Source organism: Panulirus ornatus, chromosome 47 (assembly GCF_036320965.1).
Source record: "Panulirus ornatus isolate Po-2019 chromosome 47, ASM3632096v1, whole genome shotgun sequence".
NCBI lineage: Eukaryota > Metazoa > Arthropoda > Malacostraca > Decapoda > Palinuridae > Panulirus > Panulirus ornatus.
In genome coordinates, this window is record NC_092270.1 from 15,196,743 (window position 1) to 15,218,519 (window position 21,777).

The following is a 21,777-nucleotide window of genomic DNA, read 5'->3' on the forward strand; positions in this document are numbered from 1 at the left end:
ATAAATTCCACTGCAATACCATCCAAACCTGCTGCCTTGTCGGCTTTCATCTTCCGTAAAGCTTTTACTACCTCTTCTCTATTTACCAAATCATTTTCCCTAACCCTCTCACTTTGCACACCACGTCGACCAAAACACCCTATATCTGCCACTCTATATCAAACACATTCGACAAACCTTCAAAATACTCATTCCATCTTCTCACATCACCACTACTTCTTATCACCTCCACATTTGCCCCTTCACTGAAGTTCTCATTTGCTCCCTTGTCTTACGCACTTTATTTACCTCCTTCCAGAACATCTTTTTATTCTCCCTAAAATTTAATGATACTCTTTCACCCCAACTCTCATTTGCCCTCTTTTTCACCTCTTGCACCTTTCTCTTGACCTCCTGTCTCTTTCTTTTATACATCTCCCACTCAATTGCATTTTTTCCCTGCAAAAATCGTCCAAATGCCTCTCTCTTCTCTTTCACTAATAATCTTACTTCTTCATCCCACCACTCACTACCCTTTCTAATCAACCCATCTCCCACTCTTCTCATGCCACAAGCATCTTTTGCGCAATCCATCACTGATTCCCTAAATACATCCCATTCCTCCCCCACTCCCCTTACTTCCATTGTTCTCACCTTTTTCCGTTCTGTACTCAGTTTCTCCTGGTACTTCCTCACACAAGTCTCCTTCCCAAGCTCACTTACTCTCACCACCCTCTTCACCCCAACATTCACTCTTCTTTTCTGAAAACCCATACAAATCTTCGCCTTAGCCTCCGCAAGATAATGATCAGACATCCCTCCAGTTGCACCTCTCAGCACATTAACATCCAAAAGTCTCTCTTTCGCGCGCCTGTCAATTAACACGTAATCCAATAACACTCTCTGGCCATCTCTCCTACTTACATACGTATACTTATGTATATCTCGCTTTTTAAACCAGGTATTCCCAATCACCAATCCTTTTTCAGCACATAAATCTACAAGCTCTTCACCATTTCCATTTACAACACTGAACACCTCATGCATACCAATTATTCCCTCAACTGCCACATTACTCACCTTTGCATTCAAATCACCCATCACTATAACCCGGTCTCGTGCATCAAAACCACTAACACACTCATTCAGCTGCTCCCAAAACACTTGCCTCATGATCTTTCTTCTCATGCCCAGGTGCATATGCACCAATAATCACCCATCTCTCTCCATCAACTTTCAGTTTTACCCATATTAATCGAGAATTTACTTTCAACTCCTGTTTCAGGAGTACTGCTACTCCTTCCCTTACTCTTGTCCTCTCACTAACCCCTGACTTTACTCCCAAGACATTCCCAAACCACTCTTCCCCTTTACCCTTGAAGTTCGTTTCACTCAGAGCCAAAACATCCAGGTTCCTTTCCTCAAACATACTACCTATCTCTCCTTTTTTCACATCTTGGTTACATCCACACACATTTAGACACCACAGTCTGAGCCTTCGAGGAGGATGAGCACTCCCCGCGTGACTCCTTCTTCTGTTTCCCATTTTAGAAAGTTAAAAATACAAGGACGGGAGGATTTCTGGCCCCCCGCTCCCGTCCCCTATAGTCGCCTTCTACGACACGTGAGGAATGCGTGGGAAGTATTCTTTCACCCCTATCCCCAGGGATAATATATATTTTTTTTTTTTTTTTTTTATACCTCGTCGCTGTCTCCCGCGTTTGCAAGGTAGCGCAAGGAAACAGACGAAAGAAATGGCCCAACCCCCCCCCATACACATGTACATACGCACGTCCACACACGCAAATATACATACCTACACAGCTTTCCATAGTTTACCCCAGACGCTTCACATGTCTTGATTCAATCCACTGACAGCACGTCAACCCCGGTATACCACATCGCTCCAATTCACTCTATTCCTTGCCCTCCTTTCACCCTCCTGCATGTTCAGGCCCCGATCACACAAAATCTTTTTCACTCCATCTTTCCACCTCCAATTTGGTCTCCCTCTTCTCCTCGTTCCCTCCACCTCCGACACATATATCCTCTTGGTCAATCTTTCCTCACTCATTCTCTCCATGTGCCCAAACCATTTCAAAACACCCTCTTCTGCTCTCTCAACCACGCTCTTTTTATTTCCACACATCTCTCTTACCCGTACGTTACTTACTCGATCAAACCACCTCACACCACACATTGTCCTCAAACATCTCATTTCCAGCACATCCATCCTCCTGCGCACAACTCTATCCATAGCCCACGCCTCGCAACCATACAACATTGTTGGAACCACTATTCCTTCAAACATACCCATTTTTGCTTTCCGAGATAATGTTCTCGACTTCCACACATTCTTCAAGGCTCCCAGAATTTTCGCCCCCTCCCCCACCCTATGATCCACTTCCGCTTCCATGGTTCCATCCGCTGCCAGATCCACTCCCAGATATCTAAAACACTTCACTTCCTCCAGTTTTTCTCCATTCAAACTCACCTCCCAATTGACTTGACCCTCAACCCTACTGTACCTAATAACCTTGCTCTTATTCACATTTACTCTTAACTTTCTTCTTTCACACACTTTACCAAACTCAGTCACCAGCTTCTGCAGTTTCTCACATGAATCAGCCACCAGCGCTGTATCATCAGCGAACAGCAACTGACTCACTTCCCAAGCTCTCTCATCCCAACAGACTTCATACTTGCCCCTCTTTCCAAAACTCTTGCATTCACCTCCCTAACAACCCCATCCATAAACAAATTAAACAACCATGGAGACATCACACACCCCTGCCGCAAACCTACATTCACTGAGAACCAATCACTTTCCTCTCTTCCTACACGTACACATGCCTTACATCCTCGATAAAAACTTTTCACTGCTTCTAACAACTTGCCTCCCACACCATATATTCTTAATACCTTCCACAGAGCATCTCTATCAACTCTATCATATGCCTTCTCCAGATCCATAAATGCTACATACAAATCCATTTGCTTTTCTAAGTATTTCTCACATACATTCTTCAAAGCAAACACCTGATCCACACATCCTCTACCACTTCTGAAACCACACTGCTCTTCCCCAATCTGATGCTCTATACATGCCTTCACCCTCTCAATCAATATCCTCCCATATAATTTACCAGGAATACTCAACAAACTTTTTTTTTTTTTTTATACTTCGTCGCTGTCTCCCGCGTTTGCGAGGTAGCGCAAGGAAACAGACGAAAAAAATGGCCCAACCCACCCCCATACACATGTATATACATACGTCCACACACGCAAATATACATACCTACACAGCTTTCCATGGTTTACCCCAGACGCTTCACATGCCCTGATTCAATCCACTGACAGCACGTCAACCCCGGTATACCACATCGCTCCAATTCACTCTATTCCTTACCCTCCTTTCACCCTCCTGCATGTTCAGGCCCCGATCACACAAAATCTTTTTCACTCCATCCTTCCACTTCCAATTTGGTCTCCCTCTTCTCCTTGCTCCCTCCACCTCCGACACATATATCCTCTTTGTCAATCTTTCCTCACTCATCCTCTCCATGTGCCCAAACCACTTCAAAACACCCTCTTCTGCTCTCTCAACCACGCTCTTTTTATTTCCACACATCTCTCTTACCCTTGCGTTACTCACTCGATCAAACCACCTCACACCACACATTGTCCTCAAACATCTCATTTCCAGCACATCCATCCTCCTGCGCACAACTCTATCCATAGCCCACGCCTCGCAACCATACAACATTGTCGGAACCACTATTCCTTCAAACATACCCATTTTTGCTTTCCGAGATAATGTTCTCGACTTCCACACATTCTTCAAGGCCCCCAGAATTTTCGCCCCCTCCCCCACCCTATGATCCACTTCCGCTTCCATGGTTCCATCCGCTGCCAGATCCACTCCCAGATATCTAAAACACTTCACTTCCTCCAGTTTTTCTCCATTCAAACTCACCTCCCAATTGACTTGACCCTCAACCCTACTGTACCTAATAACCTTGCTCTTATTCACATTTACTCTTAACTTTCTTCTTCCACATACTTTACCAAACTCAGTCACCAGCTTCTGCAGTTTCTCACATGAATCAGCCACCAGCGCTGTATCATCAGCGAACAACAACTGACTCACTTCCCAAGCTCTCTCATCCCCAACAGACTTCATACTTGCCCCTCTTTCCAAAACTCTTGCATTTACCTCCCTAACAACCCCATCCATAAACAAATTAAACAAACATGGAGACATCACACACCCCTGCTGCAAACCTACATTCACTGAGAACCAATCACTTTCCTCTCTTCCTACACGTACACATGCCTTACATCCTCGATAAAAACTTTTCACTGCTTCTAACAACTTGCCTCCCACACCATATATTCTTAATACCTTCCACAGAGCATCTCTATCAACTCTATCATATGCCTTCTCCAGATCCATAAATGCTACATACAAATCCATTTGCTTTTCTAAGTATTTCTCACATACATTCTTCAAAGCAAACACCTGATCCACACATCCTCTACCACTTCTGAAACCACACTGCTCTTCCCCAATCTGATGCTCTGTACATGCCTTCACCCTCTCAATCAATATCCTCCCATATAATTTACCAGGAATACTCAACAAACTTTTTTTTTTTTTATACTTCGTCGCTGTCTCCCGCGTTTGCGAGGTAGCGCAAGGAAACAGACGAAAGAAATGGCCCAACCCACCCCCATACACATGTATATACATACGTCCACACACGCAAATATACATACCTACACAGCTTTCCATGGTTTAACCCAGACGCTTCACATGCCCTGATTCAATCCACTGACAGCACGTCAACCCCGGTATACCACATCGCTCCAATTCACTCTATTCCTTACCCTCCTTTCACCCTCCTGCATGTTCAGGCCCCGATCACACAAAATCTTTTTCACTCCATCCTTCCACCTCCAATTTGGTCTCCCTCTTCTCCTTGCTCCCTCCACCTCCGACACATATACCCTCTTGGTCAATCTTTCTTCACTCATCCTCTCCATGTGCCCAAACCACTTCAAAACACCCTCTTCTGCTCTCTCAACCACGCTCTTTTTATTTCCACACATCTCTCTTACCCTTGCGTTACTCATTCGATCAAACCACCTCACACCACACATTGTCCTCAAACATCTCATTTCCAGCACATCCATCCTCCTGCGCACAACTCTATCCATAGCCCACGCCTCGCAACCATACAACATTGTCGGAACCACTATTCCTTCAAACATACCCATTTTTGCTTTCCGAGATAATGTTCTCGACTTCCACACATTCTTCAAGGCCCCCAGAATTTTCGCCCCCTCCCCCACCCTATGATCCACTTCCGCTTCCATGGTTCCATCCGCTGCCAGATCCACTCCCAGATATCTAAAACACTTCACTTCCTCCAGTTTTTCTCCATTCAAACTCACCTCCCAATTGACTTGACCCTCAACCCTACTGTACCTAATAACCTTGCTCTTATTCACATTTACTCTTAACTTTCTTCTTCCACATACTTTACCAAACTCAGTCACCAGCTTCTGCAGTTTCTCACATGAATCAGCCACCAGCGCTGTATCATCAGCGAACAACAACTGACTCACTTCCCAAGCTCTCTCATCCCCAACAGACTTCATACTTGCCCCTCTTTCCAAAACTCTTGCATTTACCTCCCTAACAACCCCATCCATAAACAAATTAAACAAACATGGAGACATCACACACCCCTGCCGCAAACCTACATTCACTGAGAACCAATCACTTTCCTCTCTTCCTACACGTACACATGCCTTACATCCTCGATAAAAACTTTTCACTGCTTCTAACAACTTTCCTCCCACACCATATATTCTTAATACCTTCCACAGAGCATCTCTATCAACTCTATCATATGCCTTCTCCAGATCCATAAATGCTACATACAAATCCATTTGCTTTTCTAAGTATTTCTCACATACATTCTTCAAAGCAAACACCTGATCCACACATCCTCTACCACTTCTGAAACCACACTGCTCTTCCCCAATCTGATGCTCTGTACATGCCTTCACCCTCTCAATCCCATATAATTTACCAGGAATACTCAACAAACTTATACCTCTGTATATATATATATATGGTGTGGGAGGAAAGTTGTTAGAAGCAGTGAAAAGTTTTTATAGAGGATGTAAGGCATGTGTATGTGTAGGAAGAGAGGAAAGTGATTGGTTCTCAGTGAATGTAGGTTTGCGACAGGGGTGTGTGATGTCTCCATGGTTGTTTAATTTGTTTATGGATGGGGTTGTTAGGGAGGTAAATGCAAGAGTTTTGGAAAGAGGGACAAGTATGAAGTCTGTTGGGGATGAGAGAGCTTGGGAAGTGAGTCAGTTGTTGTTCGCTGATGATACAGCGCTGGTGGCTGATTCATGTGAGAAACTGCAGAAGCTGGTGACTGAGTTTGGTAAAGTGTGTGGAAGAAGAAAGTTAAGAGTAAATGTGAATAAGAGCAAGGTTATTAGGTACAGTAGGGTTGAGGGTCAAGTCAATTGGGAGGTGAGTTTGAATGGAGAAAAACTGGAGGAAGTGAAGTGTTTTAGTTATTTGGGAGTGGATCTGGCAGCGGATGGAACCATGGAAGCGGAAGTGGATCATAGGGTGGGGGAGGGGGCGAAAATTCTGGGGTCCTTGAAGAATGTGTGGAAGTCGAGAACATTATCTCGGAAAGCAAAAATGGGTATGTTTGAAGGAATAGTGGTTCCAACAATGTTGTATGGTTGCGAGGCGTGGGCTATGGATAGAGTTGTGCGCAGGAGGATGGATGTGCTGGAAATGAGATGTTTGAGGACAATGTGTGGTGTGAGGTGGTTTGATCGAGTGAGTAACGTAAGGGTAAGAGAGATGTGTGGAAATAAAAAGAGCGTGGTTGAGAGAGCAGAAGAGGGTGTTTTGAAGTGGTTTGGGCACATGAAGAGGATGAGTGAGGAAAGATTGACCAAGAGGATATATGTGTCGGAGGTGGAGGGAGCAAGGAGAAGAGGGAGACCAAATTGGAGGTGGAAAGATGGAGTGAAAAAGATTTTGTGTGATCGGGGCCTGAACATGCAGGAGGGTGAAAGGAGGACAAGGAATAGAGTGAATTGGAGCGATGTGGTATACCGGGGTTGACGTGCTGTCAGTGGATTGAATCAAGGCATGTGAAGCGTCTGGGGTAAACCATGGAAAGCTGTGTAGGTATGTATATTTGCGTGTGTGGACGTATGTATATACATGTGTATGGGGGGGGTTGGGCCATTTCTTTCGTCTGTTTCCTTGCGCTACCTCGCAAACGCGGGAGACAGCGACAAAGTATAAAAAAAAAAAATATATATATATATATATATATATATACATATATATATCCCTGGGGATAGGGGAGAAAGAATACTTCCCACGTATTCCCTGCGTGTCGTAGAAGGCGACTAAAAGGGGAGGGAGCGGGTTGCTGGAAATCCTCCCCTCTCGTTTTTTTTGATTTTCCAAAAGAAGGAACAGAGAACGAGGCCAGGTGAGGACATTCCCTCAGAGGCCCAGTCCTCTGTTCTTAACGCTACCTTGCTAATGCGGGAAATGGCGAATAGTATGAAAGAAAAAGATATATATATATATATATATATATATATATATATATAAGGTGAGTAATGTGGCAGTTGAGGGAATAATTGGTATACATGGGGTGTTCAGTGTGGTAAATGGAAATGGTGAAGAGCTTGTAGATTTATGTGCTGAAAAAGGACTGATGATTGGGAATACCTGGTTTAAAAAGCGAGATATACATAAGTATACTTATGTAAGTAGGAGAGATGGCCAGAGAGCGTTATTGGATTACGTGTTAATTGACAGGCGTGCGAAAGAGAGACTTTTGGATGTTAATGTGCTGAGAGGTGCAACTGGAGGGATGTCTGATCATTATCTTGTGGAGGCTAAGGTGAAGATTTGTATGGGTTTTCAGAAAAGAAGAGTGAATGTTGGGGTGAAGAGGGTGGTGAGAGTAAGTGAGCTTGGGAAGGAGACTTGTGTGAGGAAGTACCAGGAGAGACTGAGTACAGAATGGAAAAAGGTGAGAACAATGGAAGTAAGGGGAGTGGGGGAGGAAGGGGATGTATTTAGGGAATCAGTGATGGATTGCGCAAAAGATGCTTGTGGCATGAGAAGAGTGGGAGGTGGGTTGATTAGAAAGGGTAGTGAGTGGTGGGATGAAGAAGTATGAGTATTAGTGAAAGAGAAGAGAGAGGCATTTGGACGATTTTTGCAGGGAAAAAATGCAATTGAGTGGGAGATGTATAAAAGAAAGAGACAGGAGGTCAAGAGAAAGGTGCAAGAGGTGAAAAAAAGGGCAAATGAGAGTTGGGGTGAGAGAGTATCATTAGATTTTAGGGAGAATAAAAAGATGTTCTGGAAGGAGGTAAATAAAGTGCGTAAGACAAGGGAGCAAATGGGAACTTCAGTGAAGGGCGCAAATGGGGAGGTGATAACAAGTAGTGGTGATGTGAGAAGGAGATGGAGTGAGTATTTTGAAGGTTTGTTGAATGTGTTTGATGATAGAGTGGCAGATATAGGGTGTTTTGGTCGAGGTGGTGTGCAAAGTGAGAGGGTTAGGGAAAATGATTTGGTAAACAGAGAAGAGGTAGTGAAAGCTTTGCGGAAGATGAAAGCCGGCAAGGCAGGAGGTTTGGATGGTATTGCAGTGGAATTTATTAAAAAAGGGGGTGACTGTAATGTTGACTGGTTGGTAAGGTTATTTAATGTATGTATGACTCATGGTGAGGTGCCTGAGGATTGGCGGAATGCGTGCATAGTGCCATTGTACAAAGGCAAAGGGGATAAGAGTGAGTGCTCAAATTACAGAGGTATAAGTTTGTTGAGTATTGCTGGTAAATTATATGGGAGGGTATTGATTGAGAGGGTGAAGGCATGTACAGAGCATCAGATTGGGGAAGAGCAGTGTGGTTTCAGAAGTGGTAGAGGATGTGTGGATCAGGTGTTTGCTTTGAAGAATGTATGTGAGAAATACTTAGAAAAGCAAATGGATTTGTATGTAGCATTTATGGATCTGGAGAAGGCATATGATAGAGTTGATAGAGATGCTCTGTGGAAGGTATTAAGAATATATGGTGTGGGAGGAAAGTTGTTAGAAGCAGTGAAAAGTTTTTATCGAGGATGTAAGGCATGTGTACGTGTAGGAAGAGAGGAAAGTGACTGGTTCTCAGTGAATGTAGGTTTGCGGCAGGAGTGTGTGATGTCTCCATGGTTGTTTAATTTGTTTATGGATGGGATTGTTAGGGAGGTAAATGCAAGAGTTTTGGAAAGAGGGGCAAGTATGAAGTCTGTTGGGGATGAGAGAGCTTGGGAAGTGAGTCAGTTGTTGTTCGCTGATGATACAGCGCTGGTGGCTGATTCATGTGAGAAACTGCAGAAGCTGGTGACTGAGTTTGGTAAAGTGTGTGGAAGAAGAAAGTTAAGAGTAAATGTGAATAAGAGCAAGGTTATTAGGTACAGTAGGGTTGAGGGTCAAGTCAATTGGGAGGTGAGTTTGAATGGAGAAAAACTGGAGGAAGTGAAGTGTTTTAGATATCTGGGAGTGGATCTGTCAGCGGATGGAACCATGGAAGCGGAAGTGGATCATAGGGTGGGGGAGGGGGCGAAAATTCTGGGGGCCTTGAAGAATGTGTGGAAGTCGAGAACATTATCTCGGAAAGCAAAAATGGGTATGTTTGAAGGAATAGTGGTTCCAACAATGTTGTATGGTTGCGAGGCGTGGGCTATGGATAGAGTTGTGCGCAGGAGGATGGATGTGCTGGAAATGAGTTGTTTGAGGACAATGTGTGGTGTGAGGTGGTTTGATCGAGTGAGTAACGTAAGGGTAAGAGAGATGTGTGGAAATAAAAAGAGCGTGGTTGAGAGAGCAGAAGAGGGTGTTTTGAAGTGGTTTGGGCACATGGAGAGGATGAGTGAGGAAAGATTGACCAAGAGGATATATGTGTCGGAGGTGGAGGGAACAAGGAGAAGAGGGAGACCAAATTGGAGGTGGAAAGATGGAGTGAAAAAGATTTTGTGTGATCGGAGCCTGAACATGCAGGAGGGTGAAAGGAGGGCAAGGAATAGAGTGAATTGGAGCGATGTGGTATACCGGGGTTGACGTGCTGTCAGTGGATTGAATCAAGGCATGTGAAGCGTCTGGGGTAAGCCATGGAAAGCTGTGTTGGTATGTATATTTGTGTGTGTGGACGTATGTATATACATGTGTATGGGGGTAGGTTGGGCCATTTCTTTCGTCTGTTTCCTTGCGCTACCTCGCAAACGCGGGAGACAGCGACAAAGTATAATAAAATAAATAAATAAATATATATACACACACACACACATACATACGCACATATACACACATACACACATACATATATATACGAATAAAGTGTATATGAACGCGCACCTTCATAGAACATACAAAGCTCCAACAGCCAGGATCGAACCTGGGACCCCTTGTGCAAGAGGCAGGCATGCTAACCGCTAGGCTAAGGGACTGTATAATAGGAAACAACTATTCGAAATACTAAGTACTCGAATACCCTTCGTCTCACTATGGTGAGCAACGGGGTCTATCGGTTGTTTCCGAACAGAACACATAGCCAGCTGAGAGCGTTTTACCGAACCTGACTGTACAACGCGGAGTTATATGAATACGAATAAAGTGTATATGAACGCGCACCTTCATAGAACATGTAAAGCTCCATCAGCCAGGATCGAACCTGGGACCCCTTGTGCAAGAGGCAGGCATGCTAACCGCTAGGCTAAGGGACTGTATGATAGGAAACAACTATTCGAAATACTAAGTACTCGAATACCCTTCGTCTCACTATGGTGAGCAACGGGGTCTATCGGTTGTTTCCGAACAGAACACATAGCCAGCTGAGAGCGTTTTACCGAACCTGACTGTACAATGCGGAGTTATATGAATACGAATAAAGTGTATATGAACGCTCACCTTCATAGAACATACAAAGCTCCATCAGCCAGGATCGAACCTGGGACCCCTTGTGCAAGAGGCAGGCATGCTAACCGCTAGGCTAAGGGACTGTATAATAGGAAACAACTATTCGAAATACTAAGTACTCGAATACCCTTCGTCTCACTATGGTGAGCAACGGGGTCTATCGGTTGTTTCCGAACAGAACACATCGCCAGCTGAGAGCGTTTTACTGAACCTGACTGTACAACGCGGAGTTATATGAATACGAATAAAGTGTATATGAACGCGCACCTTCATAGAACATACAAAGCTCCAACAGCCAGGATCGAACCTGGGACCCCTTGTGCAAGAGGCACAGTCCCTTAGCCTAGCAGTTAGCATGCCTGCCTCTTGCACAAGGGGTCCCAGGCTCGATCCTGGCTGATGGAGCTTTGTATGTTCTATGAAGGTGCGCGTTCATATACACTTTATTCGTATTCATATAACTCCGCGTTGTACAGTCAGGTTCGGTAAAACGCTCTCAGCTGGCTATGTGTTCTGTTTGGAAACAACCGATAGACCCCGTTGCTCACCATAGTGAGACGAAGGGTATTCGAGTACTTAGTATTTCGAATAGTTGTTTCCTGTTATACAGTCCCTTAGCCTAGCGGTTAGCATGCCTGCCTCTTGCACAAGGGGTCCCAGGTTCGATCCTGGCTGATGAAGCTTTGTATGTTATACATATATATATATACATATGAAAAATGTAAGAAATAATTTAGAAAACTGAAACTTCTAGTATGCATGTATATATATATATATACATGCATACATATACATACATATGTATATGTACCTATATAAACATGTACATATTCATAATTGCTTGCCTTCGTCCATTCACAGTTCCACCCTGCACTACTGGAAACAGCACATATGCATGAAAGAAAAGAAGAGAGATGACATATACATTCTCTTCTTCTTCCCCAAAGAAAAGAATAAAGATCACAAATACATTCTTTTCTTCTTCCCCACACCTGATTGCCACCCCTACTGTCAGCAGGAAACAGATGAAGAATGGCCACATCCACTCCATCCATACAAGAGCTATCACATGTAATGCACCTGAACCACAGCTTCCTATCCACATCCAAGCCTCACTGACCTTTCCATGGTTTACCCTGGATGTTTTACATTCCCTAGTTCAGTCCATTGACAGCACATTGACCCAATATACCACATCATTCCAGTTCACTCTGTTCTGTGCTCGCCTGTCACCCTCCTGCTTGTTCAGGCCCCAGTCACACAAAATCTTTTTTACTCTATCCCTTCATCTCCAGTTTGGTCTGCCAATTCTCCTTGATCCCTCCCCTTTTTACATATATCCTCTTTGTCAATTTTCTTCACTAATTCTCTCCTTGTAATCCACCTATTTCAACACACCCTCTTCTGCTCTCTCATTCACACTTTATTCTTATTACCACACATCTCTCTTACCTTTTCATTACTTGCTCGATCAAACCACTTTACACCACATATTGTCCTCAAACATTTCATATATAACTCATCCATCCTCCTCTGCACAACCCTATCTAAAGCCCATCCCTCACAACCATATGATATTATTGAAACTACTATTCCTTCAAACCTACCCAATTTTGCCTTCCCAGAAAACATTCTCTTTCCACACATTTTCTTTGCTTCCAGAACATTCACCCCCTACTCCACTCCATGACTCACTTCCATGGTTCCCTTTGCTGCTAAGTCTACTCCCAGATATCAGAAGCACTTCTCTTCCTTCAGTTTTTTCCATTCAAACTTACATCCTAACTAACTTGTCCCTCAACCCTGCTGAACTTATTAACCTTCCTTTTATTCACATTCACTCTTTCCTTTTTTTCACACACTTCCAGATTCAGTCTCCAACTTTTTAAGTTTCTCACTTGAATCAGCCACCAGTGCTGTATCATTGATTAACAACAACTGACTCACTTCCCAGGCTCTCTCATCCCCTACAGACTGCATACTTGCACCTCTCTCAGACTTGTGCATACTTTTGTTTTTCAATTTTTTTTTATACATATTCGCCATATCCCGCATTTGTGAGATAGCATTAAGCACAGAGGACTGAGCCTTAGAGGGAATATCCTCACTTGGCCCCACTTTCTGTTTCTTTTTATTTTGGAAAAGTAAAAAACGAGAGGGGAGGATTTCCAGCCCCCTGCTCCCTCCCCTTTTAGTCGCCTTTTATGACATGCAGGGAATACGTTTGGATGAGAGGGCTTTCTTCTTTCACACACTTTACCAAACTCAGTCACCAACTTCTGCAGTTTCTCACCCGAATCAGCCTGTATCATCAGCAAACAACAACTGACAGACTTCTCAAGCCCTCTCATCCACAACAGACTGCATACTTGCCCATCTCTCCAAAACTCTTGCATTTACCTCCCTAACCACCCCACCCATAAACAATTTAAACAACCAATGTGACATCATGCACCCCTGCTGCAAACCAACATTCACTGGGAACCAATCACTTTCCTCTCTTCCTACTCATACACATGCCTTACATCCCTGGTAAAAACTTTTCACTACTTCTAGCAACTTACCTCCCTCACCATATACTCATAAATCCTTCCACAAAGCATCTCTTATCAACCCTATCATATGCCTTCTCCAGATTCATAAATGCTACATTTTTTTTTTTTTTTTTTTTTCATACTATTCGCCATTTCCCGCGATAGCGAGGTAGCGTTAAGAACAGAGGACTGGGCCTTTGAGGGAATACCCTCACCTGGCCCCCTTCTCTGTTCCTTCTTTTGGAAAATTAAAAAAAAAAAATCCATTTGTTTTTCTTAGTATTTCTCTCATAGATTCTTCAAAGCAAACACCTGATCCACACATCCTTTACCACTTCTGGAACCACACTGCTCTTCCCCAATCTGATGCTCTGTACATGCCTTTACCCTCTCAATCAATACCCTCCCATATAATTTCCCAGGAATACTCAACAAACTTATGCCTGTGTAGTTTGAGCACTCACCTTTATCCCCTTTGCCTTTGTACAGTGGCACTATGCATGCATTCCACCAATCCTCCGGCACTTCAGCATGATCCATACATACATTGAATATCCTTACCAACCAATTGACAACACGGTCTCCCCCCCCCCTTTTAATAAATTCCTCTGCAATAGTATCCAAGCCCACTACCTTTCCAGCTTTCATCTTCCGCAAGCTTTCATTTTCTCTTCTCTGTTTACTAAACCATTCTCCCTGACCCTCTCACTTCGCACTGCACCCATGCAAAACACCCTATATCTGCCACTCTATCATCAAACACATTCAACATACCTTCAAAATACTCACTCCATCACCTTCTCACTTCATCACTATTGTTGTTACCTCCCCATTAGCCCCCTTCACCGGTTCCCATTTGTTCTCTTGTCACTAAGCTTTTCTGTGATGAGCACTTTGTGCTAGCCCTGCCATTTGGCAAAATGGTAGGAGCAAAAGATGGAAGTAGTAGGTAGGAAAATTCAGGTAGAAGCATTAGGTAAAACATCAGGTAGAAATAATAGGTAGGAAAGTAAGGCAGGAGCAATTAGTTAGAAGTAGTCAGTAGGAACATTAGGTAGAAGCCTCTGCAAACACTGTGTTAGACTTGCCCTCTACCAATGGCCTGTTAAGGGTGAGGCATTAAAGGCTAAGAAACAGCACTGGAGTTCATTAGTTATTGGAGAGACTATTGCCATGCCCTATCCTTAAGGAAATTCCAGAAGGGAGCAGGCATCAGAGGTATAGTTTGACAGATAAATCAAGTAAAGATGAAACCACTTATTAGACAATTAAGATTATAATTTCAAGGCAGAGCTGGTCGTTAATTTGTTCATTTTGATTTGTGAAATCAGCTCTTCTGTGTTGTTTGTTGGCCTACATGTAAAAGGTTGAAGCTTCAGAAGAGTCATGTATTTATTTTTTGATAATTGTAACTTTCTATCTGCAGGTAAAATGCGTAAAGTTTGGCAGAAGAGGAAGTGTGAAGTGCGAGATAGTGTTCTCTGTATCCGTCATTCTGATGAAACTAAACCCCCAGTCACGGTTTCTTTACTTACCTGTCAAGTCAAAGCCAGCATGGATGACCGTAGATGTTTTGACCTTGTATCATGTAAGTATATAATCGTGTTGATAGGATTTCTTGAAAACTGAGTCTTATGACAACCTAAGGGTGCTTAGCTATAATATTTTATTCAGGTACAGTCTTAACAGTGAATTTTACAGGGACCCTCCCTGTTGAAAAAAAAGATATAGTTTAATGGACTACAAACCACTGCACTTAACCAACCACTAATAATTAGCTAGTCATGTTTTAAACAAATTTGGTCTTATTGCCAGATCCCACCACTCTAACTTTTTATTGTGCCAAACATTAGGTTAAATGCTCTTGTACTGCACTTTGTGCACATTGATATGGGAAGTCTTCAGTTAAGGCAGTATAGGGAAAAAGAAGCATAATTACTCTCAACTTTGACAAGAAGTCTTTTGGAGAAAAACATGAGATACTGCTCTGTGCATCAGTTCTGTGTAGCCAACTTTATCATTTGTGTACATTCTATTGGTATTTTTTTTTTCATAATTGGTCTCTGTTTCCAGTTATAGCAAGGTAACACCAGAGCATCAGTAACAGACAAAGAAAGGCTGCATTAGCCCATATCCATTCTGTATCTGTCATGTGTAATATACTAAAAGCACAGGTCCCTTCAGTGAAGGCAGTAAAGGGGAGAAGATGCATAATTGCTTTCAAATTTGATAAAAAGCACCTTGGAGATGAACTTAAGTTATTGTTCAGTACATTAATTCTGTGTTGCCAACATTATCTATGTGTATATCCTACTTGTGATTTTTTTCGTGCTTGATTGCCGTTTCCAACGTTAGTGAGCTAACACTAGGATCAGATAAAGAAAGGCTGCATTCAGTCACATCAAAACCACAGCTCCCTATCCACAACTAGGCTCTGCAGACCATTCCATGGTTTACCCTGGCCGCTTCACATCCCCTTGTGATTATGGAGAGAAATTCTGTCTCCTTACAAACTACAAGGATGTAATGAAGTTTCTGGTTTAGTCGTTGTTAAGTATCAGTATTTCAGCCATAATGTTAGCTAGCAACAGCTTGTGAAGTGGCCTTTAAAGGAATGGAGAGTGTAGGTAGCGGTGCAGTTAAACTCCCATTGCTCTCATCCTAGCCACCAATAGAAAACACACTTGATTAGGAATGCTTTAGCTTAAGATGATCATTTTTTCATAACAAAATATCCATAATGTGCTGTAGTGAGTGAAAATTTAATCTTAGCATTTTTTTCTGGTTTAAATATTACACATTAATGGACTCCCATGGTATAGCAGTTAGCATTCCTGAATATGAGGCATTCACAGGCTGCCCATGTTCAAGCACATATGTTCAAATCTTGGTTGCGGCAGTCAGTCCACAGTTGACTCAGCTGTTTATCCACCCTAAGGGATTGGTTGATAAAATGGGTACATGCCTCAGGCTAGGGTATATAAGGTTTGGTTAAGAGAGAGGTGGTGAAAGCCTTATGGAAAATGAAATCCAGCAAGGTGGTGGGTTTGGATGGTATTACGGTGGAATTTGATAAGAAAGGGAGTGACTGTGTTGTTGATTGGTTGGTAAGACTATTCACTGTATGTATGGATCTTGATGAAGTGCTTCAGGATTGGTGGAATGCATGTGTAAAGGCAAAGGTGATAAAAGTAAGTGTTCAAACTACAGAGGCATAAGTTTGTAGAGTATTCCTGGAAAATTGTTTTAGGAGGTTTTGATTGAGAGGATGAAGGCATATCCAGAGCATCAGATTTAGGAGGGGCAGTGTGGATTCAGAAGTGGTAGAGGATGTGTGGATCATGTGTTTGCTTTGAAGAATGTGTATGAAAAATACTTAGAGAAACAGATGGATTTGTATGTTGCATTAATGGATCTGGAGAAGACATATGACAGGTGGATAGAGATGCTTTGTGGAAGGTCTTAAGAGTATATGATGTGGGAGATAAGCTGTTAGAAGCAGTGAGAAGTTTCTATTAAGGGTGTCAGGCATGTGTACCAGTAGGAAGAGAGGAGATAGTTTGGTAGCGTTAAGAACAGAGGATTGAGCCTAATAGAGAATATCCTCACTTGGGCCCCCTTTTCTAGATTCCTTCTTTTGGAAAATTGAAAAATGGGAGGGGAGGATTTCCAGACCCCTGCTCCCTCCCCTTTTATGCTTTTATACTTAGTCGCTGCTTCCCATGTCAGCGAGGTAGTGCTGGGTAACAGACTAAGAATGGCCCATCCACTCATATACACATACATACACATAAATGCCCCTACATGCACATATACATTTATGTACATATACATATCAACATATACTCATATCCATGCACATACACAGACATATACATATATACACATGTACATATATGTACATATTCCTGATGCTACCTTGCCCCACAAGAAACAGCATCCCTACCCCCTGCTTCAGCAAGGTAGCACCAGGGAAACAGACAAAAAGGCCATATTCGTTCACACTCGGTCTCTAGCTATCATATGTTATGCACTGAAACCACAGCTCCATGTCCACATCCAGGCCCCACAGACCTTTCCATGGTTTACCCCAGACGTTTTACATGCTTTGGTTCCGTCCATTGACAGCACATCAACCCCAGTATACCACATCTTTCCATTTCACTCTTTTCCTTGCTCGCCTTTCACCCTCCTCCTTGTTCAGGCCCCAATCACTCAAACTCTTTTCCACTCCATCCCTTTGCCTCCAGTTTGTTCTCCTGCTTGTCCTTGTTCCCTCCACCTCTGACACATATATCCTCCTTGTCAATCTTTCCTTACTCATTCTCTCCATGTGCGCAAACCTTTTCAACACACCTTCTGCTCCCTCAACCACACTCTTTTTATTTCCATACATCTCTCTTGCCCCTTCATTACTTAATCATACCACCTCACACCACATATTGTCCTCAAGCATTTCATTTCCAACACATGGTTTGAACAGTACTTGCATGGAAGGAGTGCAAATGACTGGGAGATGTATAAAAGAAAGCAGGAGGAGGTCAAGAGAAAGGTGCAAGGGTTGAAAGAGAGGGCAAGTGAGAGTTGGGGTGAGATATTATCATTAAATTTTAGGAAGAATAGAAATATGTTTTGGAAGGAGGTAAATAATGTGCGAAAGATGAGAGAACAAATGAGAACATCGGTGAAGGGGGCAAGTGATGAAGTGAGAAGATGGAGTGAGTATTTTGAAGGTTTGTTCAGTGTGTTTGATGATAGAGTGGCAGATATAGGGTGCTTTGGTTGGGGTGGAGTGCAAAGTGAGAGGGTTAAGGAAAATGATTTGGTTAAGAGAGAAGAGGTAGAGAAAGCTTTGCGGAAGATGAAATCCGGCAAGGCGGCGAGTTTGGATGGTATTGCAGTAGAATTTATTGAAAACGGGTGACTGTGTTGTTGATTGGTTGATAAGGATATTCATTGTATGTATGAACAATGGTGAAGTGCCTGAGGATTGGTGGAATGCATGCATCGTGCCATTGTACAAAGGCAAACAGGATGAAGGTGAGTGTTCAAACTAGAGGCATAAATTTGTTGAGTATTCCTGGGAAATTATATGGGAAGGTATTGATTGAGATGGTAAAGGCATGGACAGAGCATCAGATTGGGGAAGAGCAGTGTGGTTTCAGAAGTGGTAGAGGATGTGTGGATCAGATGTTTTCTTTTGAAGAATGTTTATTTTCTTTTTATTTTATTTATTCTACTTAGTCACTGTCTCCCGCTTTAGCTGGGTAGTGCAAGGAAACAGATGAAAGAATGGCCCAACCCACAGACATACACATGCATATACTTAAATGCCCACACACGCACATATATATACCTATGCATTTCAACATATCCCTGGGGATAGCGGAGAAAGAGTACTTCCCATGTATTCCCTGCATGTCGTAGAAGGTGACTTAAAGGGGAGGGAGCGGGGGGCTAGGAATCCTCCACACTCATTCTTAGTTTTCCAAAAGAAGGAACAGAGAAAGGGGCCAAGTGAGGTTTTCCCTCAAAGGCTCAGTCCTCTGTTCTTAACGCTACCTCTCTAACAAGGGAGATGGCGAATAGTATGAAAAAAAAGCATTTCAGCGTATACGTACATATACATACACAGACGTATACACATGTACATATTCATACTTGCTGCCTTCATCCCCCGCATGTGCAAGGTAGCACTAGGAAAAGACAACAAAGGCTATATTCTTTCACACTCAGTCTCTATCTGTCATGTGTAATGCACCGAAACCACCTCTCTCTCTCTCTCTCTCTCTCTCTCTCTCTCTCTCTCTCTCTCTCTCTCTCTCTCTCTCTATCTCTCTCTCTCTCTCTCCACATCCAGGCCCCATTAAAATTTCCATGATTTACCCCAGGCGCTTCACATGCTATGGTTCAATCCATTGACAGCACGTTGACCCAGTATACTACATCATTCCAATTCACTCTATTCCTTGCATGCCTTTCACCCTCCTGTATGTTCAGGCTCCGATCGCTCAAAATCTTTTTCACTCCATCCTTTCACCTCCAATTTGGTCATGCACTTCTCGTTCCCTCCACCTCTGACACACATATCGTCTTTGTCAATCTTTCCTCACTCATTCTCTCCTTGTGATCAAACCATTTCAATGCACCCTCTTCTGCTCTCTCATCCACACTCTTTTTATTACAACACATCTCTCTTACCCATCCATTACTTACTCGATCAAACCACCTCACACCAGATATTGTCCTAAACACTTCATTTCCAACACATCCACCCTGCTCCGCACAATCTTATCTATAGCCCATGCTTCCCAACCATATAACATTGTTGGAGCCACTATTCCTTCGAACATACCCATTTTTGCTCTCCGAGGTAACGTTCTCGCCTTCCACTAATTCTTCAACACTTCCAGAACCTTTCCCACCCACCCCCAACCTGTGACTCACTTCCGCTTCCATGGTTCCATCTGCTGCTAAATCCACTTCCAGATATCTAAAAACATTTCATCCAGTTTTTCTCCATTCAAACTTACCTCCCAATTAACTTGGCCCCCCAACCCTACTGAACCTAATAACCTTGCTCTTATTCACATTTACTCTCAGCTATCTTCTTTTACACACTTCGTTAAACTCGGTCTCCAACTTCTGCAGTTTCTCACCCGAATCAGCCACCAGGGCTATATCATCATGTAACAACAACTGACTCACTTCCCAAGCTCTCTCATCCACAACAGACTGCATAGTTGCCCCTCTTTCCAAAACTCTTGCATTCACCTCCTTAACAACCCCATCCATAAGCAAATTAAACAACCATGGAGACATCAGGCACCCCTGCCCCAAACCAACATTCACTGAGAACCAATCACTTTCCTCTCTTCCTACACGTAAACATGCCTTACATCCTCGATAAAAACTTTTCACTGCTTCAAACAACTTACCTCCCACACCATATATTCTTAATATCTTCCACAGAGCATCTCTATCAACTCTATCATATGCCTTCTCCAGATCCATGAATTCTTTTTATTTCTTTATTTTCCTTTGTCGCTATCTTGCACGCCTTTCACCCTCCTGCATGTTCAGGCCCTGATCACTCAAAATCTTTTTCACTCCATCTTTCCACCTCCAATTTGGTCTCCCACTTCTCCTCATTCCCTCCACCTCTGACACTTATATCCTCTTTGTCAATCTTTCCTCACTCATTCTCTCCATGTGACCAAACCATTTCAAAACACCCTCTTCTGCTCTCTCAACCACACTCTTTTTATTACCACACATCTCTCTCACCCTATTATTACTTACTCGATCAATCCACCTCACACGACATATTGTCCTCAAACGTCTCATTTTAATCACATCCACCCTCCTGCACACAACTCTATCCATAGCCCTCGCCTCGCAACCATATAATATTGTTGGAACCACCATTCCTTCAAACATACCAATTTTTGCTTTCTGAGATAATGTTCTCGACTTCCAAACATTCTTCAAGGCTCCCAGAATTTTTGCCCCCTCCCCCACCCTATGATTCACTTCCGCTTCCATGGTTCCATCTGCTGCCAAATCCACTCCCTGATATCTAATACACTTCTCTTCCTCCAGTTTTTCTCCATTCAAACTTACCTCCCAATTGACTTGACCCTCAACCCTACTGTACCTAATAGCATTGCTCTTATTCACATTTACTCTCAACTTTCTTCTTTCACACACTTTACCAAATTCAGTCACCAGCTTCTGCAGTTTCTCACATGAATCAGCCGCCAGAGCTGTATCATCAGCAAACAACGACTGACTCATTTCCCAAGCTCTCTCATCTACAACAGACTTCATACTTGCCCCTCTTTCCAAAACTCTTGCATTCACCTCCATAACAACCTCATCCATAAACGAATTAAACAACCATGGAGACATCACACACCCCTGCCGCAAACCTACATTCACTGAGAACCAATCACTTTCCTCTCTTCCTACACATGCACATGCCTTACATCCTTGATAAAAACTTTTCACTGCTTCTAACACCTTGCCTCCCACACCATATATTCTTAATACCTTCCACAGAGCATCTCTATCAACTCTATCATCTGCCTTCTCCAGATCCATAAATGCTACATACAAATCCATTTGCTTTTCTAAATATTTCTCACATACTTTCTTCAAAGCAAACACCTGATCCACACATCCTCCACCACTTCTAAAACTACACTGCTCTTCCCCAATCTGATGCC

The 21,777-nt window shown here is 43.0% G+C and overlaps 1 protein-coding gene across 1 annotated transcript in view; it reads left to right on the forward strand.

The window, feature by feature from the left end:
• The window catches only part of LOC139763721 (arfGAP with SH3 domain, ANK repeat and PH domain-containing protein-like), a 97,164-nt gene that overhangs the window by 61,846 nt on the left and 13,541 nt on the right, over positions 1-21,777 (forward strand). Inside the window, exon 4 of the mRNA XM_071690043.1 lies at positions 14,976-15,137. Coding sequence (XP_071546144.1) covers positions 14,976-15,137 — 162 coding nt within the window. The remainder of the gene's footprint in view (positions 1-14,975; positions 15,138-21,777) is intronic.